This window comes from Protopterus annectens, chromosome 11.part0, assembly GCF_019279795.1.
Source record: "Protopterus annectens isolate FY-2018-M chromosome 11.part0, PAN1.0, whole genome shotgun sequence".
NCBI lineage: Eukaryota > Metazoa > Chordata > Ceratodontiformes > Protopteridae > Protopterus > Protopterus annectens.
In genome coordinates this window covers 257363475-257387912 of record NC_056745.1, presented here as the reverse complement: position 1 = coordinate 257387912, position 24438 = coordinate 257363475, and the positions used below count along the sequence as shown (strand labels likewise).

Sequence of the window (24438 nt, the reverse complement as noted above, 5' to 3'; positions counted from 1 at the left end):
TACAAGGTCCTTTCTCACAAGCTTGTAACTCTCAAAGGTCAGCTTCTCGTGCCTTCTTGGATATGACCATGAATGTGCTAAAGCTAATTTCCTAATAAATGTATGCTGGGTCCATTCAAATTTTATATTCTCTTCCGAATACAGATAAGAGATATATGCATATTAGATAGTAGGCTATATAATATCAATATGTAGGAGTAATAACACCTCAGGAGCTCATCAGGAAACGTTATTTATGATGTGATAGATTTTAAAGGTACATCACCATTATCCGAATTTACAAGCTCCCTGTCTGTTTGTTTCTACTGTTCAAATTACAAAATGACAACATGTTTGTTGTCACGTATTTATGTCCGTATGTGTTTCATGTAAGTTAGTCTTAACAGTTCAGTTGTTCTTTTCTATGTGGTTGTCATCACCTTTGTCTGATTCCAAACTAGTATTCCAAAAGCAAAAATGTGTCTCAGAGATCTCTGTAGCTCTGCTGCCTGCCACTGATGACAGCAGTAACTTGGAAGCTTGTTTTGTTTTTAAATACCTTTATTGAATTATCAGTTGTGACATAGGCAAACTTACATTTATATTTAAAAAAAACATATTGACATGTTCAGAGTTGCAAACATTATGCACCACATATGTTCTTCTGTACGATATGATAAATCCAGTATTACATAATCTGATCATTTCCTGCCTTCCCTTAAACCATGTTACTCCTCCAAAACATTTTTCTGCATGTATTATTCTCACAATTTCCATTTTGTTTAAAGTAAAACAGATGTAAAGATGACACTTAAGTCCCTGCAATGATCATGCATTCTGATTATCTGTAAAAAGAGAGGCTGTAGAGTTATTTTTCTTTGTTTACCAAGAAAGTCCAACTGAGCAGACACCATTTTCAGTGGAGGCATGAGGAGAAAATCTAATTAAATATATAGTTATTGAGATTAAGACTTAGAATTACTAAACATAGTTACATAAATATTGGCAGAAATACAATGCATACTAACACTGATGTTGGCAGATACATAATATACAAGTATAGTTTGTAATTTGAGATTGGCATAGGTCATACAGAGGTACAACAATCACACAACAAATTTATTAAAATTATTGACTGGGGGCCGTCATAGTAATCCACATAAGATTTGCTAAGTGACATAAGTAAACAGTTTTGGTTGTTAGTATAATTAGTAGGTATATAGGTTTGCTGAGTCTGATAACTAGTGGTATTGGTAGTATGCAGCATAGGATGGTAATAGGTGGGAGTACATAGGCTATGGTTTGGAGGTGGCTGGAGAGAGGAAAGTCAGTATAGCAAAAAGAAAATGGTTGGCATTTTTCATTAATGAATAACAAAGAGTGGAGTGAGGGATGTAGGGCAGGTGAGTTGGGATAAGCATGAGTAAGGAGAAGTAGTAGTAAAGGTGAAAAGTTTTATCTTGTTACAAAAAGTTATGAGAAAAAAGGGTGGCTGATTGGACTGGGTCGGTAGTGTTGGAGCTGTAACAGAATTATATTTAATTATTCATTTATTGACATTTGTTTACTGGCAAAAGGTATAGTATTGTGTGAAAGTGACAGGGAACAGAGGTGGCAAGGATATAAATGAAACTGAAGTGATAAGAATGTTATTGTTAACTGAGGTATATGGGAAGGGCTAGTCTAAAGTAGTATGAGCAAAGCCAGTCAAGAGGAATAGGCCCCCCTTTTACTCCTCCTGCATTTATTTCAGTCTCTACATATGTGTTCTATAAGTTGAGTAATATGACTGAGTTAAATAGTAGATTATATAGTAGTGGTGGTTAAGCTTACCATCTCACCTCAGAAAAGGACAGCAGTCCCCTAAGTGCTTTACCACTCTTAATGAGCTATTAAGTTTATATAGTTTGGGATTATTAAAAAATAATAGCGAGATGGTATAAATTTATCAAATGAGTCTAGTGAAACTGTTTCAGTCACAGGTAGGACTGCAGAGTTTTAGTACAGAACAAATGTTTTTTTTCACCCATGACAGCTGTACCACCTTCTCAGCCTGCACTGTTCACCCTCAGTAAACTTGGGCTCACTCCACTAACCTACCCAACACCCTATTCCAACGGGTCTATATTATAACATCGAATGCTTAAAATTTCGAATGTTATTATATCGACCCATTTCAGTAGAACAATCATAACATCGAACACTCAGAACAGTGAATTTTTTTCCCAGGGAAAAAATTCGCTATTCCAAGAAACATACACACACACACAACACAATCACACCAAAACAACTGCAATCCACAAAAATACACTTAAAATCCTACATCTAACCCTACACTAAACTATACATACACTACTATCTATCCACTTACCTTAACCCAAACCCTAACCCTAAGGTCCGTAACTCACACACTCACTTCACCCGCGCCCTAACCCTAACTCACTTAACTCACCCCTAACCCTACAGTCTGTCACTATCGCACAGTCACCTCACCCGCACCCTAACTCACTTAACCCGCCCCTAACCCTAAAGTCTGTCACTACCGCACACTCACCTCACCCGTGCCCTAATGCTAAAGTCCCTAACGACCGCACACTCACCTTACCCCGGTCCGTTCTTTCACTTACCTTAACCCGGTCCGTAACCATCACACCACACTTACCTGAACCCAATTCAAAACCTCCATTCGCTCACTTCCCTAAACCCAGTCCGTAACCATCTCACCACAGTGCTGTAAATAGCGAAGCCACAGAATGGACCACCGAAATATTACCCTAGGTAAAATTTAGATGTTCCGAGGCTTCGCTATTGTCGGCTTTCACTCTAGAGAAAGGGTTCGATATTATAGCATTCGAAGTTTTAAAACTTTGATGTTATAATATAGACCCATTCCGACCGGGTAGTACCCCCACTTTATCTAAACTTATTGGCATTCTGTCTCCTACCCCCCTACAACAAAATGACCAAATTCATTGAGGCATCCAAATGGCCTAGCTACTCAACTTGCAAACTCGTATCACAGGTCTACTTAACTCACTTCTCCCAATCTACTCCAACAAAAATAGCATACAACGTCCACCCAGTTACCTCTGTCTTTCCCTAACTTATATGTATAATATGATACTCATCCAGTCTACTCTCACAATTACACTAAGCATACTCATCATTGCCACATCCTACCTCACTTCCAGTCCTTCCATTGCTCTATTTTCTCCAAATCTGTACTCCTGGAAAACAAACACTCACCCATCAACTTCAAAATTGCACACAAAGAGAACAACCAAATCCATATATCAGTATCAGACCTAAAAGAAAAATATAAAAAATTCTGCAATTTCTTTCACCATACTTCCACTCTCCCTTTCTGTGGAGACATCCACCCAAACCCTGGAGTATACCTTCAAATAAACCAAGCCCCAGTTAACCCATCAGCTACAACCATTACCAACACATGGCCCACTAATTCTAAATCACAACTTATTATTAGTGCACCTAAACCTCAGAAGCATCTACACAAAACTCCAGACTTCCATGCATACATTGCAGCACACAAACAAGGCATCTTAATCATCACTTAAACGTGTCTAAAACCAAACACTAAAGATGAAGAAATCCTTACCCCAGGATGCAACATAATAAGAAATAATAAGAGTACAAAAGAAAGCTTGAGAGATTTCAGTACTTTCTAAAAGCACACTAAACATCATCAGATACCCCTGAGTCACCCCAACTATCCCAACACAGAAATATCTAATACCCTCCTACCCCTGAAAAAAAATTGCTACCTTATATACTCCCCCAGCCAACACCAACATTCCCATTCTCAAAGACCTCCTTCAGTGGTTTTCCACTAATAAAAGTAAACTATTATACTTAGGGATGTAAATATAGACTATTTACTTGTAAACACCAAATCCCCATGCACTCTCTGTTAACCTATTCAGTTTCTCTCAAATAATCACTTTACCCAATAGACTCAACAAACGCAACACAGCAGCAGGAACTCACTACTAGACTGCATCCTTACCACCTCATCCTCAAATATAAACATCTTTGGCTATTTTCCAGACAACATCAGTGATCATCTCAACACATTAATTACAAGACAAACTAATCACACCCTTGAATATATAGTATTAAAGCAAGTATATCTACTGTTCTCTTTTGACAGACACCTTTGTAAACTACCTCTCCCAATACATCTGGAATACCCTAAAAATCCTGCCACTAGAAGATGTTGTTACCCATTTCAGTAAAACATTTATTAACATAATAAATGAATTAGCTCCCATAAGATCAAAAAGAACCCAAAGTAACCCTGCTCCATGGTTCAGCAAAGAAACCAAACAGCTCATGTTAAATAGAGAACAAAGTCTGGAAGACTTGGTATAAAGATAAAACACGATAAATGTGGCAAATTTTTAGGCAACTTAGAAATTGATATAAACAAGTCAGACTAGACAAAATTGCATTCTTTCACTCACTTCAAGGCAAACATCATCTCTATCAGTTCCAGACAACCATAAAAACCCTAGTATACCCCAGTTAAACTACCACCCCATCTCCTACCACAAACAATATATACCCAATAGCCATCGAATTCAACACACACTGCATTCAATCTGTCCTCTCACTACTAGAATCTAATCCACTCTCCCATCTATCTCTCTCTCTCTGTATCCCCACCAACAATACTCACAATACCCTTTTCTTTTCTTTCCTCTGTTACCTACATCAACTATCAAAAATTACTTTCAAAAACAAAAATCACTGTATCATCTGCTGAAAAACTCCCACCCAAGTTCCTTAAGTTAGCTGCCGATATCCTGGCATACCCCATCTCAATACTTGTAAATAGATCGCACATAAAACTGTGTACCCACTATCTGGAAAAAATCACATATTATACCACTATACAAAGGTGGATCAGCCACAGACCTCTCCAACTACTGCCTCATTGCAGTTCTCTTCCCTCTGTCCAAACTCTTAGAAAGATTCATACACTCCCAACTCCTAACCCATCTCATAAACAACAAACTACTCTCCACCACACATCATGTCTTTTGACCACAACACAGAACAACAGCTTTGCTTAGTTTTTTAGAAACCATGAATACCAACAGAATCATTGGTTATCTAACATCCTCCCTCTTCCTGGATCTGTTAAAAGCATTTGACACAGTATCCCACCAACTTCTAATCAGTGAAGTATCTTCCCTATCTGTTTCTCGGTCAGCTCTTACTTGTTTCTGTAGCTGTCTCTCTGATAGAAAATAGACAATAAAATGGAATCAGTACCTATCCCCCTTTGTCCCTTTTTCCACTGGTGTATCACAAGGGTAAATTCAAGGACCTGTACTCCTCAGTATTTTCACAAACAACATGCACAAAGCCAGCAAACCTGCCACCTTAGTACATTATGCTGATGATGCCACCATCATCTTCTCATCCTCAACCCTTCCACTACTTCAGTAAGTGACTCAAAACTCCTTCATTTCCATAGAGTCATGGCTAAATGCTCATCAGCTAAGCCTAAATGCCAAATAATGAAAACTGATGCTTTTCACAGCCAGATTTCTTTCAACAGCCTGTACACCATTTAATATTACTTCAGCAAACATCACCACCATAGAAACTGTAACAAATATCAAACTACTAGAGGTCATAATAGACAATAACCTAAAGTTTTACCTGCATATCACTCAGGCCATCAAGAAAACTCATCAAAAACTGGGCTTCCCTACTAAAACAAATCCTACCTCACAGACTGAAGAAGATCTTTAGCATCATCCTACCCTCTCCCCTCCCTTCTCTATGCATCAGCTATATTAACCAACATTCAAGCCACCCCACTAAATAAATTAGAGGCAGTTTTAACAAAGTAGCCAAGTGTGCAGCTAATACATCCTACTGTACACAATACTGCTTAGCACTGTAGAAACTCAGCTGGCTAGAACTACCTAATCACCTTACATTCACTTAACTTCAAAATGACCACAAAATAATACACAAACCACGCATATGCCCTTCTGTACAAAACATTCTCAAGCACTAGTACTCCCCACCATGTTGCCTTCACTCAGATAATCAGACCCTACTAATAACTTCCAAATTCCATAATACAGCTGGAGGCACACTATACCTATCCTATGTCACCAGTGCCTATCCCTCTGAAACATGACTGCCATGCATTTAGCTTTAAGTACAACCTGAAACAGTACCTAGATTTCTCCTGACTCTGTTCTTGTTTACAACCTTAATGACTCTCTCTCTAAGATTTCTAGACTATCACCAACTCCTAACTTTCCATCTCTCCTGCCTTATTCAGTAAATGTAAATAAATTCTGTGTATACTTATGTGTTTACTGCTCACCAGTCCTTTGTAAACGAGCTTTGTATTACTGTATATTACTGTATATGTAAATGTAGACTGATTATTATTGTACAACTCCGCAACAGAAATCAAATTGCATTTTCCTCTGTCTTGATAGTATTACCCATTAGATGATTCTCAAATATATTTTTACTGTTAAGAAACAGATTTTTTTCTCTGTAAATTCTTTGTAATGGATCTTTTTGACCTCCACTGAAAATGAGCCTGTCAGACCATCCCAGTAAACAAAAGGCAATAAATAAATAAATAGTAATGATTTCTGTGTTTTGATCAGCATGAGACCATGAGTCTGCAGGACCAAGACCCAGGTGATGGTCATGTGGTGGTGGTTAACCTTGCAGAAGGCCAGATGGCTGTTAATTTAAGTGACATTGAAAATGTGTTACATATATTCATAGTGCTGAAAACAAACTATCACTTAGAAACAGTAAATTACACCAACAGCAAAAAACAATAAAAAAATATTAATAATTAGAGCCTTAATGCACATATATTTGCATTTGGTGATGATCCACTATAATTATTTGCTGCAGGCCTAGTTAGCAGAATTCCTGCCCAGAAATGGCATTTAATCAAAGTTAAGGTTGTACACCCTTCAACAACCATATAAAGTGTTTCAGCATGCATATGTCACATTTTCGTCTCAACTGCATAGATTGGTGATATTCTCTTATGACTCCTTTGTCACCATGGACATGTTGGCTTGTTAATAATAAAACTGTAAAACAAGGTAAGTGGCGGAGAGAGTGTATACTGAAAATGATGTGTTGTTAGCTGGAACAGTGATGTAATGGAGGAGATATCATTTGCTCTGCTTAGCTAGCAGCTATGTCACAATATGCTACAGTAAATGTTTAGTCCATATTACTTTTTTCTTCTTTTTCTAATACAGGAAATAAAGAAATACCTAGAAAGGTATGTAAAGAAACATTTTAGCAAGTTCTTAATATTATTGCATGCACAGGATTATGCAGCTTCATTATTAACACCTCAGATGTGTGTTTTTGTTTTTCTTCTTGGATACTTCCACAGATATTCAAAACACCAGAAAGATAGTGAAAGCCAAAGTGTTGTGGTGCACAATCTGTGTCTAGGGGTATACAAAGGCCCTCTGCAGTATAGTGTGTGGAAGGAGATGAAATCCATCCTTAATCCTAGTAAGTAAAACCATGTGTGCACAATTAGACTTCAACAAACTTTTTTTCTGTAACCTGTTATAATCACTATTCCTACAGCTTTAGTTTTTATCTAATTGCTGATATTTACAACATAAATATTTTGCAAGCATTTGCCATTTGAAAAGCTATTATTTTCTGTATACCATATTTGAATGGCTTTCTTTTTATATTGTTGAGGTTTGTCATGAAAGCAGAATTATATAGTTTCCCATTAAAATTTCCTGTCTTATCTTCCAGTCTGGTGAATTGCCACATAATTTGATCAAGTCTTATAACATTCCAAATTCTATTGTCCTACATCTCCTCCATTTACCACATAACTGCCTTCATCACTGCCTGTTGATTGTGCAGATGCCAGCATCCTTAGTAGCACCTATTTCTGCATTCCTGTCTAATTATGTAGGTCAATTTCCTTTGCCTCCAGGCTGTTAGTTACCTCACTCAGATTCCGTTTTAAAACTTAATTACCTTCTCTGATCTTCAAACATTGCACATTGGGTGACTTGAGTCTTACTCATAAGCTAATTTTTTATTTTTTTTATTTTATTTGTAGTTTGTTAACCGGGAGAGTCCATTGAGCCATACTGAACCCTTTTTCAATGAAGGCCCGGGGAGAAAAGCTCCAAGTACATTCAAAATCATTTTACCAGTTAGTACAAGAAAGTATATACAAAAATTTGAGCAGTTAGTACAAAAAACGAATAATATTGGCAGTTAATACAATTATAGGAGAGGAAGCTCCATGTACAATACAAAATTTGTTGGCAGCTAATACCGTTTTAGGAGAAAGCTGCAAGATGCATTCATTTATTGGCAGTTAATACAATGGAGATTAACTGCGAGAAAGGAAATAGGAGAAATTTAGGAGGGATGTGAGCAGAAACATTCCTAGGTGGAGGATAGAGAAGAGTGTAGAAGGGACTTAAAGGCAGAATGCTTTTGTGTAGTCTGAATATGGGGAGGAAGTGTGCTCCATTTTCATGCAAGAGAGAAGGCTAATAGAGATTGGCCAGGAGTGCGAAGAGGTTTGTGCAGTTCAAGTAGGTTCTGATTGGTGGATCTAAGAGAATGGCCAGGATGGTGCATTGTGAGAGTGAAGGATAATTAAGGGCAATGGGAAGGATTGAAGATTAGTTTATGGGTAGTGGAAAGTTGAATGAACGATAGATGATTAGGGAGTTCTGACCAATTTAGTGAATGTAAGAAAATGCAGTAGTGAGAGGAAAATTTGGAATTTGTAGCAAACTTGGACATTTTATTTTACCAGGATGCCAGATTAGTCTTGATGGTACTTTGAAGGTCGGTGAGAATTGGAGCTTCATATAGGAGGGAGGAGAGGAGGTAAGTGGTGGAGAGTGTTAGCGTGGTTGAGGTAGTTAGGTAGCGGTTATGGCAGTAACGCATACGTAGCTTTTGGTGGGTTTTCTTGATGTTGACTTGAATGTGTATATCAATTTTTAGCTGTTCATCAATAAAGACTCTGAGAAGCTTGGTTTGAGGGACTAGTTCAATGGGGATCATGTTTTGGCTTTTTATAATGAAGGACTTTTGTCAATTGTATAGTTCTTGGTAGGCGAGAGAATCATAAGCTTAGTTTTAGTTGCATTAAGGACTAAATGGTTATTTAGCATCCAGGTCTCAGAGCAACTAAAAGCAGTTTGAGTTAGTTGCATAAGTTTGGAGAGAGAATCAGCTGAGCAGATGATAGTAGAGTCATCTGTGTATTGAACAAGTTTAGCATTTGGGATGCAATGATAGAAGTCGTTAATGAAGATATTAAATAATAAAGGGCCTAAGATAGACCCTTGGGGCACTCCTGTGAATGTGTTAAGAAAAGAGGCTGTGGAGTTGTTCCATTTAACGGACTGTTGCCTGTTTGAAAGGTAACTGGAAAACCAGTTTATAGTTGGAGGAGAGAGGTTAAGGTCTGAGAGCTTTGATAGTAATAGGTTATGGGAAATGGTATCAAAGGCTTTAGATAAGTCTAAGAACAGAGAGGATACAACATTGCCAGAGTCTCAGGCATGATTGACAATGTCGAGGAAAGATAAGAGGGCTGAGGAGGTACTATGGTGGGGTCTGAAACCATGTTGTGTAGACGACAGGAGGTTATTGTCTAGGAGGAAGGAAAGAAGTTGTTGGTGAATACATTTTTCAAGTATTTTTGAGATAGGGGAGAGTATGGCTATGGGGCAGAAGTTAGGGATGTCATTGTTATTACCTCCCTTATGTAAGGAGATGATGAATGCCTTTTTCCAAGGGAGGGGTACATAAGATTCCTGGATGGAGCGGTTGATGAGAATACAGATGGGGTAGGCTATGCCGTCAGCAGCTAATTTTAGAAAGTTTGAGGGAAGACTATCTGGGGCATTAGAACAAGGTTTTAATTTACTCGAAGTGTTTTAATAGCACTGACAGGGACAGGTTTGAGGGAGAAAAAATGGAGGACGGTAGGGTTGGTGGTGGAAGAGGGGGTTGTGTAGAGAGGGGCTGAGGTGGGAAGGAGGAGGATGGAATTTTTGGTAGAGGAAGAGGGGTTGGTGGAGAGTGGGGCAGAAGAGGTTGATGAGCTAGCAGTGAAAGAGTTGGTAAGTTTGAATACAGAGTCAATAAAAAAGGAGTTAAAGTTGGTGGCTGTGGTATGGTCACGAGTAAAAGGGTCAGGACAGGGGTTATCTTTTCTGCCAGGTTTGAAGAGGGCTGTAATACTACTCCAAAATTTCTTAGGGTTAGATTTATAGTTGTTCTGGAGTTTTGAGTAGTAAGATCTGAGCTCGGAGTGAATACACTGTTTTACTGTGTTGCACAGTTGTTTATATTGGTTAAGAGATTGTGGGGTTTTGAGTTTTTGGTGGAGTTTCCAGAGTTTGCCACGTGAGTGCATAAGAGGGATGGTATCTTTAGAGAGCCACGGGGCTATTTTGGATTTCACTCTTTTGGTTCTGGGAGGCGCACAGGTATTTAGTAAGTTAGTATTAAAGTGATTGGCAACGTCGTCCAGGGGAAGAGTTTTTAAAGGGCTCCAATTTATTAGTTTTAAGGCATCAGAGAAGGATTGAGGCTTAAAGTTACTAAGGGTGTGTGTTGTGATGTAATAGTGCAGTAAGTGTAGTGGGGATGGGGAGCAGGTTGCAAAGGCAGGAAGATGGTCACTAATGGAGTCTGGCAAAATACCACTTTTAGAGATATTGTCTGGGTGGGAGACTAGTATCCAGTCCAGAACAGTGCCGGAGGAGGTATCTTTTTTAGGTCGGGTAGGAGTGTTGATTAATTGAGAGAAGTCATATAGGTTTAAGGTATGGGAAGTAGAGCCAGAGTGAACAGAGACCAGTTGATGCTAACATCGCCTAGGATGATGGTTTCATTAGAGATAGTGGATGAGAACCAGGAAAGTATATCTTCTAGAATGGGGGTATTGTTTCCTGGTGAGATGTAAAGTGCAGTTATGACTATACTTTTATGGTTGTTAATCTTTAGTAGAGCAATGGTCATTTCAGCAGTGGAGAATTTAGGTATGGGGTTGGTATAAGGTGTTAAAGTTAGATAGGAGGAGACGAGAATGGCTACTCCACCACCTTTCTTCCTGGTTCTAGCTTGTCTAATAAGTTTGTAGTTGTAGGATTATTTCAGTGTCATTTAGGTGAGGCTTTAGCCAAGTATCAGATATACAGAGGATTTCAGGATGATTATGAGAGATCCAAGCATGGAGGTTGGAAAGTTTGTTACAGAGGCTTTGGGCATTGAGGGTAGCAAAGAAGAGGGATTTGTTGGTAGTTTGTAATGGGGGAGATATGGGGTTAGTAGTGTGGTTGGCAGGGGGTCCAGGATTGAAGTGAATGTCCCTGGAGAGCAGGAGTGACAGTAGTTCCAAAAATAAGGATAATAGTCTTTTAGTGGTTAAAGTGTTAGCGGTATGAAGAGGCAAGAAAGGTGCATGGGGAGTATTGAAGGGGGAGAGTACATTTGGAGTCTGAATAATCCTTCTGCAAAGTAAGAGATAGTGGTCATACTGGTAGAGATGAGGAGAAATGAGCAGTGTATAGGGGGCTCATTTTTATATTGGGTGGTAGTTGTATGAGAGAGAGAGGAGTATAAGAGATTAGGGGTTGGGTAAATTGATATAGGAGTAGAAGGTAGAGGGGTGACAAGATATAAGTAAGGTTGTGGATGTAGTATACATAGTGGGTCAGAGGATTGCTAGGGAGTAGGTTAGGTATAGGGTGGTAATACAAGGTTTTGAGTGTGGTGAAGAGAATGGGGTAAGGGACAGGAAGTGAGATAATGGTTTAAGTGGTAAACTATAAGGGAAAATAGTAAATGAGTTAGATTACAGAATGGTATAGTTAGAGTGAGGTAAGGGAACAACTGGTTGAGGGTTGTGGAGAGCTGTGTGATAGGTGGAGAAAAGGAGTAGGTGTGTTTTTTTTAGTATAAGTGTAGAAGAAGTGGGGTGGTTGGGAAATTGGGGTAGGATAGGGGAGTGGAGTGAGCCCAGAGCATAGCGGATGGCGAACAGAGTGGGGCAGGCTCCCGTTGCAGAGCAAATTGCTACAGAGAAAATCAGTACACCAGGATAAGTCAAAGGAAAGGCAAGAACAGTGTTTTATCTAGGAGTACAAACACTGCCAGAGAAGGAAGCTGAGGTAAAAGCGGAAAGTAGGAACAGCAGTCCTAGAAAGACACCAAACAAAGGGAGAAGCCAAGACTCGGAGAGATTAAGAGAAAGCAACAGCAGAAGCATGGGGAGAGAAGGGATAGACCATATAGGAAGACAGGAAGGAATAGTGTCAGGCAAGTAGAAGGAACAGGGAATACAGTAGAGCAGGAGATTTCTTGTTAAGAGCGGAGAGCAGCTAGGTCAGGCAGAGAGAGTTAGGCAGAAATGTCCAGTCTGCTAGAGAGGTTACAAGGCACTAGGATAAGTATGGATGTGGGTATAGCAATGAGAGTAGTAGGGTGGGAGGAGGGAGGGAATTGTCTTAGTGTAGTAGTGTGGTTCCAGCCTTGAATAAAATACAGGCAGCTGTGGCAGTAAATATAAGTTTATTAGGTGAGCATACTTTATTTTTAAGAAGCACTGAAAAGCTGAGTTCCAAAAGTTACCAGGGGAAGTTTTTCAGATGAAATCCAATGTAGCAGATGGCAGCAAGCTGGTTCAGGAACAGGCGATAGACTTTGTAGTGAGGGATAGCAGGGATTACATCATGCAGTACAGCAAAGATGAAACACTTAATATAGCAGAGCTAGGATGAAACAAAAACACAGTATGATATGACTCAAAATATAATAATCAATTCCCTGACATTTTCCCTGCTAATTACCTCTTAAAATATTCTGCTTCAAACACAATCAGTATATTCTGTTTTTCTTCATTCAGCAACACCTTTATCCTTATTTTCACTCAGTACCTCACTGAATTAACTATTTCAAATACATTTACTGTGTGGTTTCTACTCTTTGTCAAATGCAGCATTCCATGTAGGCATCAACTTCAAGTACCACTGTGCATGTGTCAGGACTAATAATTGTGAAACATTGTATCATTACACTAGTCACTAACACTCCATATCTTTGAAACAATGTCTAGAAAATGTGGATAACTAGGAAAAGGCAAACTGTGTCCCATTCTTTAAGAACCATTTAATAATTATTGGGCTGTGTGTCTGTTAATTACTTGTTAGCAATGCTAGAAATGCATATTGCAAGCAAATATCTTCTGCATAACATTGGTTGTTCAAACCATGTATAAAATAGCTATCCAAAGAGAACTGTTTCCTATTGAATCAATTTTCTTTTTTTGAACATTTCAGGAGGTGTTTTAACTGAGTTTTGAGTTTATGTAGTCTGTTTGGATCTGGCAATTACTTTTGATAAAGTATGGCATGGGTTATTCGAAATAGATGCAGTGAATTAAGACTAAACATGAGGATATGAAAATAGATTATTTCCTTATTCAAAGAATGCTATTCTTGAGTTAAGCTGTAGAAAGTATTTTTGGATAGCACAGTGTTTCAGACACTATTGTTTCTGCTTAACATTTCCAGAGTTCAAGTCTGAGTCCCATTTAGTGTCTGTATAATGTCTGTTTATTATCATTTCTGTGTGGGTTTCCTCTGAGTAACCAGGTCTTCTCCCATTTCACAAAAATTTAGGCTGCCTTATTGGCTAGTCTGAACTCAGTATATCTATTCCCAACTTGCACCTTAGAGACCTTCCAGAACTTTGCTATTTTTTTATGCTGATATTTTCTCTTTCCCTTGTAGTCACCGAGGATATTTTTGAAGAGAGACATATTTTGGTGCATTGCTGTAAAACAGCACAGAGCTTATTATATAGGCAAGGTAGATGCGGTGCGAGTTTCATCCCCATTTTTAATATCAGTCTGCAGTATAAGCTCACACATTTGCATGATGGCATCTCCATCTATGCACTCTAGGCAAAGGTTATCTAATAAGACTTGATATGTCATTGCCTTGAAGAAGAAAATATTCAGGCCTAGGGGCCATCAAGAAATACTGATTCCTTAAAAGACACATCAAATACTTTATCACCCATCCACATGTCCATATTTTCATTAAATGAATTGAAGAATCATAAGTGTCTGTGGGTATTGTGTCCCAGGAATTAGGGATTATTTGTGTGGTAAAATTATTCCTTAGATGTGTATTGTTGCAATTGACACAAACATTAATATGTAAAGATATATATAGATTTTAACATATCATTTCATATCTATGTGCTGCAATAATTGCTTTGAAAATGAATTTATTTTAAAGTTTAATATATGTTTCTCTGGGTGACAATATACCTTATTTTATAGTCATTGGGATAGTTAGTGTAGCAGCATCTATTAACTGGAAAAGTAAAAAGAACCCAGTTGAATAGATGAGGCTCTAGGATGGAGCCCTAGGATACACTATTTTATTTTATTTTATTTTATTTTTATTTTACATTTGTTAACCGGGCTAGTCTAGCTGGATATATGTCCATTTTCAGTAGAGGCCCGAGGTGAAAGCTCCACTCTATATTTCATCGGAGAATTTGTAGTACATACATAATTAAGTACAAAGTGAATTATCATATAGTAACATGAATAAACAAAACAAAATAAATATGAAGTATCTATGAAACATCTATGAAAAAAAAAAACAAAAAAAAAAAAAAAAGCAATTAAGCAAATTGTTCAGTAAAGACAAGAAAATTCAGGATTAGGCATTACGTCAAAAAGAAAATACGAAGAAGAGAAGTAAATAAAGATAAGAAGGGAATAAAAAACAGGGAAGAGGAAGAAGAAAAAAGATAGAAGAGGAGGAGAGTAAATGTGTATAGTGTATAAGGGGAGAGAGAGAGGAGAGAGAGGAGGAGGGGAGAGAGCTGAAACATACAAGAGGATAGCAACAGGGAGTAAAGAAGTAGGAATAAGCATTAGTAACTAATAGAAGTGTAGAAAGTGGAGGGTGTGAGGGAAAGAAGAAATTATCAGGAGTCCTACAGAGTCAGAGTTTGTGAGAGCCAGTTTACAGCTTGATTTTTTGTTTGAACAGAGAGGTAAGGAGGAGGTTAGAGGATACTAGTGGGTAGCCATGGGTAGAGAGTCTATAGTATTAGTGAACAGATTAGTGACAGCCAGGTTATGGACTTTTACTGAAGGGACCATACTGATAGCAGGGAGGGAAGGAGGTTGATATATTGTAAGGATTTAAAGTTGAGAGAGTCAAGGTTGAGAGTTGAGGTTGATAGAGCCGAGCAGTGCAGTGGTCTAGATCAAGATCAAAGACAGTTTCAGGTGCTGAAGTTTTGTAGCCTGCCAGCCTAGGAGTTTGGTGTTTTGAAAAGGGTTGGTGGCAAAAAGCAATGCCATTGTAACAAGTTGCAAGCAGGATGCAACAAGTTGGTGTATTATAGTGAAGTAGATTGGTTAGGTTAGGTGGGATATAGGATGGGAGTGGGCAAATAGTAGCCTGGGTGAGTAAGGTGTGAGAAAAGGTTTTATTGGTGTTAATATGGGTTTATTTTTGTAATTAATGATGTGGTATATTATTTTGTTGATTGAAGTCAGATTGTTGTCGGTTGATCATCCTAGCAGTTGTTTTGCTGTGTCAGGAGAAATAACAGTAGTAATGTCAGGAGAAAAGGTTGTAGGGTAATGGGACAAGGAGAGTGGTAGGAGTGGAGGAAAGAAGCTTTAGTTTTATACTATGAGGCATCAGAGAACCAGCTTGGGAGGTGTTAAAGGTAGTAACAGTGAACAGTAGTTCTGTGGTGGCTGGCAAATATTCAGAGAGAGAGTACCTTGAACTGAAGTACATTGGGTCTTACCCGATAGACAGTTGTTAATCCAATTAATAGGTAGAATTGTATTTATACTTCTGTAGTACTTGAAGTATTGAGTAATGCAAATGATGAACAAATGCTTTGGCTAGATCCCTATATACAACAAGGGAACATAGACCTTGGTCAATTTTTTGGCTGACTTCATCATAAAATTCCACCGAGCCGGTAAAGTGGACTTACCTGTAGTAAAACCTATGTTGGTATAAATTGTGAACTCCAGAATGTATTTTTAAGATCTAGCAAAAGATTCAGTAAGCATTTCTCATAGTGTTTACTGTTCAAAGATGCCACACTGATTGGATGATAATTAGACATTTCAAACTTGTTACTCTTTTTGTGATTTGTTGTAACAAAGTCAGGGATAACAGAATGTATCAGAATTATGTTAAATATTTTGTTTAAGATGGTGCATATTTCCATGGGAATTCTTGTTAGAGATATGCTGCAATATTCCCAGGACCCATATATTTGGCAGAATATATCTATTTTAGTGAGGTGATCGCAACTCTTAAGATGTCATAGGGCAGATTGCTGAATCAGTAGGTACTGATGAATGCATAGGGACAGTATATGTAGCTGTAGTCATTCCCCTGGATTCATTAAACTCCATGCAGGAATAGTGCCATTCCTGCATGGAGCGGATTGTGCCTATGTAGAACAGCAATGCACCTTGCATATTAATGAAGGCATGCTGCTGTATTCTCTACATGGACAGGAGCCATGTATGAGTGCAGGGGGCGTGTTCGAGCATTTCTCGCACAGTACACATAACCCCTGCAGTCTTGAATTGCCGCATGGCAATTCTAAAGCAACTAACAGTGTCTGTGGAGACTGTTATCACAAGATAACAGTGTCCCTGGACAAAATACAGAAGCACAGCCCCCCACAACATAGCTCTCAAATGCCCAGATTTTTGCATATTGGCCAGAGTTTTCCCTTATATTTTTGGCCTTTCCCTCATAAAATTTCTTCTTATCTGGCAAATCATTGGGATGATCTAAGGATTGAAGTCACTAAATAGTGACATAGATTTGAGTTGCATAACTGATATCCTTCAAAAAATGTATGCTAACACAAAATGATACATTCTAGCAGCTTTCTAAGTTTGTAAGAGTAATATCGCATGTTTATTTTTTTTCCATCCCCAATAAAGTTTAAGCATAGCTGAGCATGTGCACATTGTGCAGTTATGTATAGCATAGCTGAAATATCCAAAGGGGCTAAATAGAAACATACAGCCCAAATAGTCAAAGTGAAATACCATAGTGTTTAGAGCATTTGCTTATCATGTAGGCATTCACGGTTTGAGACCCTATGCAGTCCGTACATTTTTATATCCGAAATCAGCAATAAAAGTATTTCTTTATAAATAGGTAGTGAATAATATACATTTGTTAACCAGGGTAGTGTAGCAGTTCAAATGTGAAATGTCATTGAAGTACAAATGTGAAACCCAAGTGTCCCATACAGTATAGTCAGAAAAGAATAAAATGTAATGAAAGCACATATGGGGATGTTATGGAAGGGAAATGTACATATCATAAGATGTCATTAAGAAGGAATCAACCCTGTAATCCTAATAGTCCATAAAATGAAAGCTGAACAACCCTAAATTGTGCTCAGCTATGCTTAGCCAGTGTAAGCATAGCTTAAATTTGTATGCTTAACAAGAATTAGTGTAGCTAAGGGGATTTGCACACTGGTAAGAAGTACTTAGCATCTACCCCTTTAAGCAGTGCTTATCTGTGCTAAGCGGGTTTGCCCATCACTTAGCTTAGCTCACCATATTCAAAATTGGCTAATCACAGAAAAGTGTGGGCAATCAGCCCTATTTAAACCTTGCAAGTGGGAATACAACCCACAACCAGTTGTAGCTCATCACTGCAGGTACTATGGCTGGTGTTGGTGAAGGGGTGTGCTTTCTGGCACAGTACTGGGGCATTCAGGAGTCCAAGGTCATGGTTGGACTCCTAGTACAAGACCATGAAGGGAGACTGCTGCAGGACCAGTACCAGGGCTGCCAATACAAAGCGGAGGCCTGACATGGTCTCGCATGTGATATCACCAGTGCCACTGGCATCCCTCGGACTGGTAAGCAGGCCTGGCACCACTTTGCTGACTTGAAGCATAGGAAGAGGGACCTCTTGGAACACCCACTGTCCAACACCAAGGCTGCAAATGACAGCAAGATAAGTACATACACCAAGTAGTCTCCTCCAAGAAATGTCCCTAAAGTGTCATGCTGTCACAGCTAGTGATCACTGCCCCTGACACCCAGGGTGACTGATAGAAATGAAGGCAGAGTGAGGCAGTAGCGTGCGTGCACACACACACACACACACACACACACACACACACACACACACACACACACACACACACACACACACACTCTATGAGTGCACATATGTAACCCTGACTAAGTGAATATGGGTAGAAACAGTCAAGTAGTGTTAACAGAAACTTTGTCCACAGGTCTACCAGGTAAGAAAAGGTGTAAATTAGCTGTAAGAAGATTGTAATTATACACTGTGTACAAACATACCACTGTCCAACCCAAGCCCATAGGACAATGTAAAGTGAGGCGATACCTGGAGAGTAATGATTAGGGCAATGATCAGTAAAGTTGTGAGCAATTGAAGCCTATACAATTGTTAATTGACATCTCTCTCTGTCTCCCCCACCCTATCTGCACCAATAATCTAAACACATAAATCATTGGTTAAGTTTTTCACCAAACCTACTGTTGGACATGTGTCCTATTGTTCTACAAATATATAAACATTTGACTATTAATATTCCGTGTTGAAATATTATCATTGTTGGCCTGTTGCTATCAGTGTACCCTGCATGCTGTTATAATGCCCACTGCGGTTCCATATATGCATGTGTTCTGTTTGCTATTCAAATGTTCCACATCTGTTGTTTTGGGTTAATGGGAATACCTATGCATGCTGTTATAACTAATCCTGGAATGTGTTTTTCATGACTAACCAACATGTGTTATAAAACTGCAACACCATAGCATGTCTGGGAAGGCTGATCCCAGTGGATCTGCCTGTCCTGCCTCAACTGGCCATGACACTGAGCCCCAACATGTCTGGGACCCAACCCGGGACCTCTTTCTGCTGGTCCTGCACCACCTCAGGGTGGAACCGCTTCAGGGGATGGGGTCCATCCCCCCAGGAGTGGGCACAGGAAGGACACTGTCACTCGTAGTCAGGTCTGGGGATTGGTGCATAGTGAGCTTCGAAAGGAGTTCAGAGATCAGCTACGCCAGCTTGAGGGCAATGTGGTGCATCTTGAGGATCAGCCTGCCCCTCCTGCTCAGCCACTGTGAAGGTGCAGTGGTGAATGCCCATGGGTGGGGACTTCAGGCCCACTGTATCCATTTGGGGGCTCGTGGGTGTCCGATTCCCAACCACTCTTCTCATCCATGGTGTTTACTCCATGTGTCATATACTACCTCTTTCTGCTGTCTTGTCTGTCTTCCTACCTAATTTACCTCCCCAAATATACCTATTATCCTTCCCCAATATCCCACTCTCACCTTATTAAAAAAAAAAAAAAGGGCAATCTGTTCCCCCCCCCAAAAAAAAAAATGTCACCCCATTAGCTGCCCATTTCGCACACGTATCCACTGGACACATGTAATCTGGTCTAATTAGCTTAACAACACATTACTGTTGTCCTCACCCTCTCTTAGGGGTTTGAGTGTCCAAATTCACCTCCATATTCTGTACAAATGCACAGCTGTTGCTGTATCAGAAATAGACAGCTATGGACCTTCCCTACACCCGCCCTGCACATCCCTAGCTATCTTTCATATTATTTTACCCTCTGCATGACTCCCTTTTCATCACTTCCCTTTTTTCTTTTCTTTTAAAGAAATTAGTGAGGGGGTAAGTGGGAGTAAGTTTCAGTAAGCAGCCATAAGTGGCAGTAAGTGTGTTTGCATGATGCTAAGCGATGCCTACTCAGATTAAGCAGTTTCCCTGTTTAACCATGTGTTGGCATCGCTTACCATCATGCAAACTTGCTTACAACTGCTTAAAAGTCCCTTAATCACTCTGTATCCATCAGCCATTGTTCTGCCCAACAACAAAATAGCCTTTGCAGGTCTTAACCCCAAGACCCTGTACACCATAGCAACAGCAATTTACCACTAAGCCATCTGACTGATGCCTTTTAAAACATATTCAGTAGAGCCATTCAACAGTAGGGAAAAGATTCTGTAGAATCAGAAAGGTTTTCTATATATACATGCATATATCTATGGAGATGTATATATATATAAATATATATATATATATATATATATATATATATATATATATATATATATATATGTGGGAAAATATATACAATATATATATATATATATATATATATATAGGAAGATATACATCTAAAATATATACATACACATGTATATAGAAAACTAAATAAATACATACATATATAAATATATATATATATATATATATGTGTGTGTGTGTGTGTGTGTGTGTGTGTGTGTGTGTGTGTGTGTGTAGACATAAATATGAATAAACATATAACAGCTGCAAATAAATGCAGTCTGAGTGTCATGCTGCTCAGTGCTATACATCTAAATCTGAAAATGCACTCACTTGAAGCACTCCTGAAAATGGATAACATTAACTATTTGTGCTGTAACAGAGACCTGGTTCAAGGCAACAGAAAGCACCCCTTTACTATCAGGCTATAACTCATTGCATACCTTGTGGTCCCAGAACTTGGACTGAAGCTCCAAACGTGGTGTTTTTTTCATATTCATAAAGGAAGCACACACTTCCAGACTGGTAGCCCAAAATAACACATCAGAGATACTGAAGGTGCAGCTAACATTCGGTAAGACAGTGATCAGGTTGTAGCCTGCTATTGGTCCCCAACCATGTTCCAAGACTCACACTCAGCCTGTCTAATCATCCTCAAGAATATTAAGGTGCAACCTAACACTGTCATACTGGTTGACTTCAACTACCCCTCCATTAACTGGGAAAGCTATTTGTGTACCAATGCACTTGCCCGACATTTCCTGGAATTCATTAATTCCAATGGCTTGGACTAGATTGTTCTTACCCCCACTACAGGTTGCAACATCCTTGACTTGGTCATTACTAACATGGGTGACTGTTACTGTACACCAATAACCAACTATTCCCTGGTTAGATCTAACAACAAACTAATCACCTTGGAAACCCACATCCCTCCCACCACCCCCATGCAAAAGTAACCATCATGAAAAACCTTTCAAAAGGTAACTTTGGCGTACTACAAACAGAGCTGGCTAACTTCACGGTACCCTTGCAAATGGAGAACAGTTGCATGACCACCGAATCATACACTATTGCAATGTATGAACATGTACACAAATGCATGGGTTCCGTCATACCCAATAGAAACAAGATGCTCCATTCCAAAAACAGGAAGCCAATCTGGTGGTCCCTTGCCATAAACAAACTCTACAACAGAAAGAGGAAAGTGATGCAGAATAATGTGAAGTCCCGGAACTGGAAAAGCTCCCTTACCAGCCACAACAAAAGATTGAGATCCCTCATCAAATCCTCCAAAGCTAGCTATGAAAACAGAATTGCATCAGATAGTAAAGACAGCCACAAAGCCTTCTATAGTTATGTAAAGAATCACCCCGGCAATACCCATATTTGCTGTGAGCTACTGCACAATAGTACCTCCTATACCGAGCCAACATATATTGCCAATATACTGGCCAACAGATTCAGTGCCAACTTTACCCCTCTAACAATCCAGATCCACATAAAAAGCAAAATTGGAAGGCCTTTGGTTCCCAAAAAAAATTTTGTTAAAAAATTAAAAACTTTTCCTCCCCCCCCCTCTTTTTTCCAAAAAACCCTTAAATCTTGAATTTAATTTTTTAAAAAACACATAAATCAATGGTTAAGTTTTTCACCAAACCTACTGTTGGACATGTGTCCTATTGTTCTACAAATATATAAACATTTGACTATTAATATTCCATGTTGAAATATTATCATTGTTGGCCTGTTGCTATCAGTGTACCCTGCATGCTGTTATAATGCCCACTGTGGTTCCATATATGCATGTGTTCTGTTTGCTATTCAAATGTTCCACATCTGTTGATGTTCTTCATTCCACATTGCTGCAGTCCTAACCATTGGGTAGTCCGCTGTCCAGTCGGCCCGAATACCAAAGTATATGTCTGACGTCGGTCAAGGCGCATTAGACTGACGTCAGGACGTCAGGGTACTAATGCGCATGACCGACGTCATATCCTCAGTCTTTTGCCGCATGGTCGATGCAGAAGCAGTTTTGCGAGTGCAGGTTGGCGTTCTGAAATATTTCCGAAGTCGGAGTTTCAGACCGAATCAAAGTTGGCTAAGTACCCCGTTGGGGAACATTTTGGTTTTCTTGCCTCAGTAGTTAACCGGATGTCAGAAAAAGTGAATAACTGTATTTCTTGTGGGAAGCAGATACCTCATAGGGATTAGCATAGTTTGTGTATACCTTGTTTGGGGCCTGAGCACGGCGTTGTTGGTTGCCGCTCTTGTGCTAGATTTAACAAGCGCACTATTAAGAGAAGGTTAGACTGTGCCAGGTTAGTGTTTGGGAAGCGTTGTAATTACAAAATGCCGTCGGATGCTTGACGCCGGCTTAAATCCAAAAGCGCAAGGACAAAACAGCAAAGCCTAGGGTGGATGAACCCGGCAGTCGGACGTCGGTTCTTTAGAAAACTCAGTGGAGCGGAGGTTTTGCCAGGAGTTTCTTTGGAGTCTCAGGCAGAGACTTTACTGTTACAGGATGTGCCCTCTCAGGAGGTAGGCCAGGCTGAGGGGCTTCTCAGGTAACTGTTCTTCCCTCTCTTCCCAAGGTAGTTAGAGCTTCTCCTACTGTTTCCAAAACTTCTTTGAGAGGTAGGCCAAGTTCAGCTTCAGTGGGGCTTCTCCTAGCACTTCAGGTTCTGTGCCTAAGAAACATATGCTTAAAATGGCAGAAGATTTAATTACTATGATTAGAGGCTCTATGCCCCTCTGATAAGAGGCCTAGGGTGGAACCTGAGTTTGAGAGTTTTGAGCAGGGTTCAGAGGCTTCTGAGTCTTCTGTGGAAGACTTGCAGGAGTTCCTCCTTATTCTGATTCTGATGTGGATGATTCCACTCCTACAGCTTCTCCTCCTGAGGATTTCTCATTTTCAGAGACTCTGCATTCCATGAGGGAGCACTTTAAATGGGAAGGCCAAGATTACTCTGATTCAGGAAAAGGCTTAGGAATTCTTATTTTACCCCAGCATAGGCCCTTAGCTATACCTCCTGTGTTGAATGTGGTGGAAGATGTTTTGCAGAGGCTTCCCTGAACCCTGATTCTTTGCCTCCTGCCCTGTTAAGCCTGATGGGTACTATAGGGTGCCTGAAGCTCATAAGTATCTGTTTAAGAGTCCTAGGGCAGACCCGGAAACTGTTTCTCAGGGGCCTAAAGGTGTTAAGGCCTCTGTTGTTAAAAATCCTGTTCCCACTGATAAAGAGGCAAGGGCTTTGGATAGGTGGGGAAAGAAAGTGTATACTTCTTCCACTTTAGCCATGAGGCGTTGAATTGTCAGTTTCACATGCTAAAATAACAAAATTACCTCCTTTCACAATTGAAATCTAAGGTGGATGCTTTGGCGGAAGGTATAGAGTGTAAAGAGTTGCTGGATTTAGTTCATGTGTCTGAACAAGTGGGTAAGCATTCTTTGCAATGTGGTTTTGATGCTGTGCAGGCCTCATCGAGGTGGCTGCCACTAGTTCTGTTCTCCATGAGCATGCCTGGTTGAGGGATCAGAATTTGCAGAGCATGTTAAGACTAGGATTTTGGATGCTCCTTTACAGTCTGATGTGTTATTTGGTTCGCCTGTGGAAGCAGTTTTAAAAGAAAATGGAGGACAAAGCTAAGTCTATGCAAACTGTTAAAGATTTTTGCAGGTGCAGCCACCAAGTTTAGTAGAAATTGGCCTACTAAGGGATGGACATATCCTGCTTATGATTCCCAGTCTAGGGGTAGGTCTAGGCGTGGTAGGGGCAGAGCTCAAGGTTCTTTTAGGCCTAGAACAGGGGTTCACCTGCTCAGACTTCTGGTGAGGGCAGGGGTCAGTCCTTTCGTAAACAGACCCAATGACCTGCCTTTTCAGCTGCCAGTAGATTCTCGTCTGGCAGCTCCTTTGGGAGGAAGACTGTCTCTTTTCAAAGAAAATTGGGATTTAATCACTCAAGACAGATGGGTGTTGGATATCATTCACCACGGTTACAGGTTTTATTTCCATACATTGCCCCTTTCAAAGGCATGCCAGACGTTCCCCCTCCACAAAGGAAGGAGGCTCACAAGCAAATTTCTTTGTTACTCCAAATAGGGGCCATTCAGCCAGTCCCTGTACCAGAAAAGGGCCTAGGATTTTATTCTCGCCTGTTCCTAGTTCCAAAGAAGGGGAACACGTGGAGACCAATTTTGGATTTGTCTATCCTCAACACTTATCTGGACATTCCCAAGTTCAAGATGTTGA

At 39.7% G+C, this 24438-nt stretch overlaps 1 protein-coding gene across 1 annotated transcript in view; it reads left to right on the top strand.

Moving 5' to 3' along the window:
- Nucleotides 1–24438, top strand: part of LOC122815312 (zinc-binding protein A33-like) — a 327419-nt gene that overhangs the window by 159505 nt on the left and 143476 nt on the right. Inside the window, exons 4-5 of the mRNA XM_044087695.1 lie at nucleotides 7266–7288; nucleotides 7406–7530. Coding sequence (XP_043943630.1) covers nucleotides 7266–7288; nucleotides 7406–7530 — 148 coding nt within the window. The remainder of the gene's footprint in view (nucleotides 1–7265; nucleotides 7289–7405; nucleotides 7531–24438) is intronic.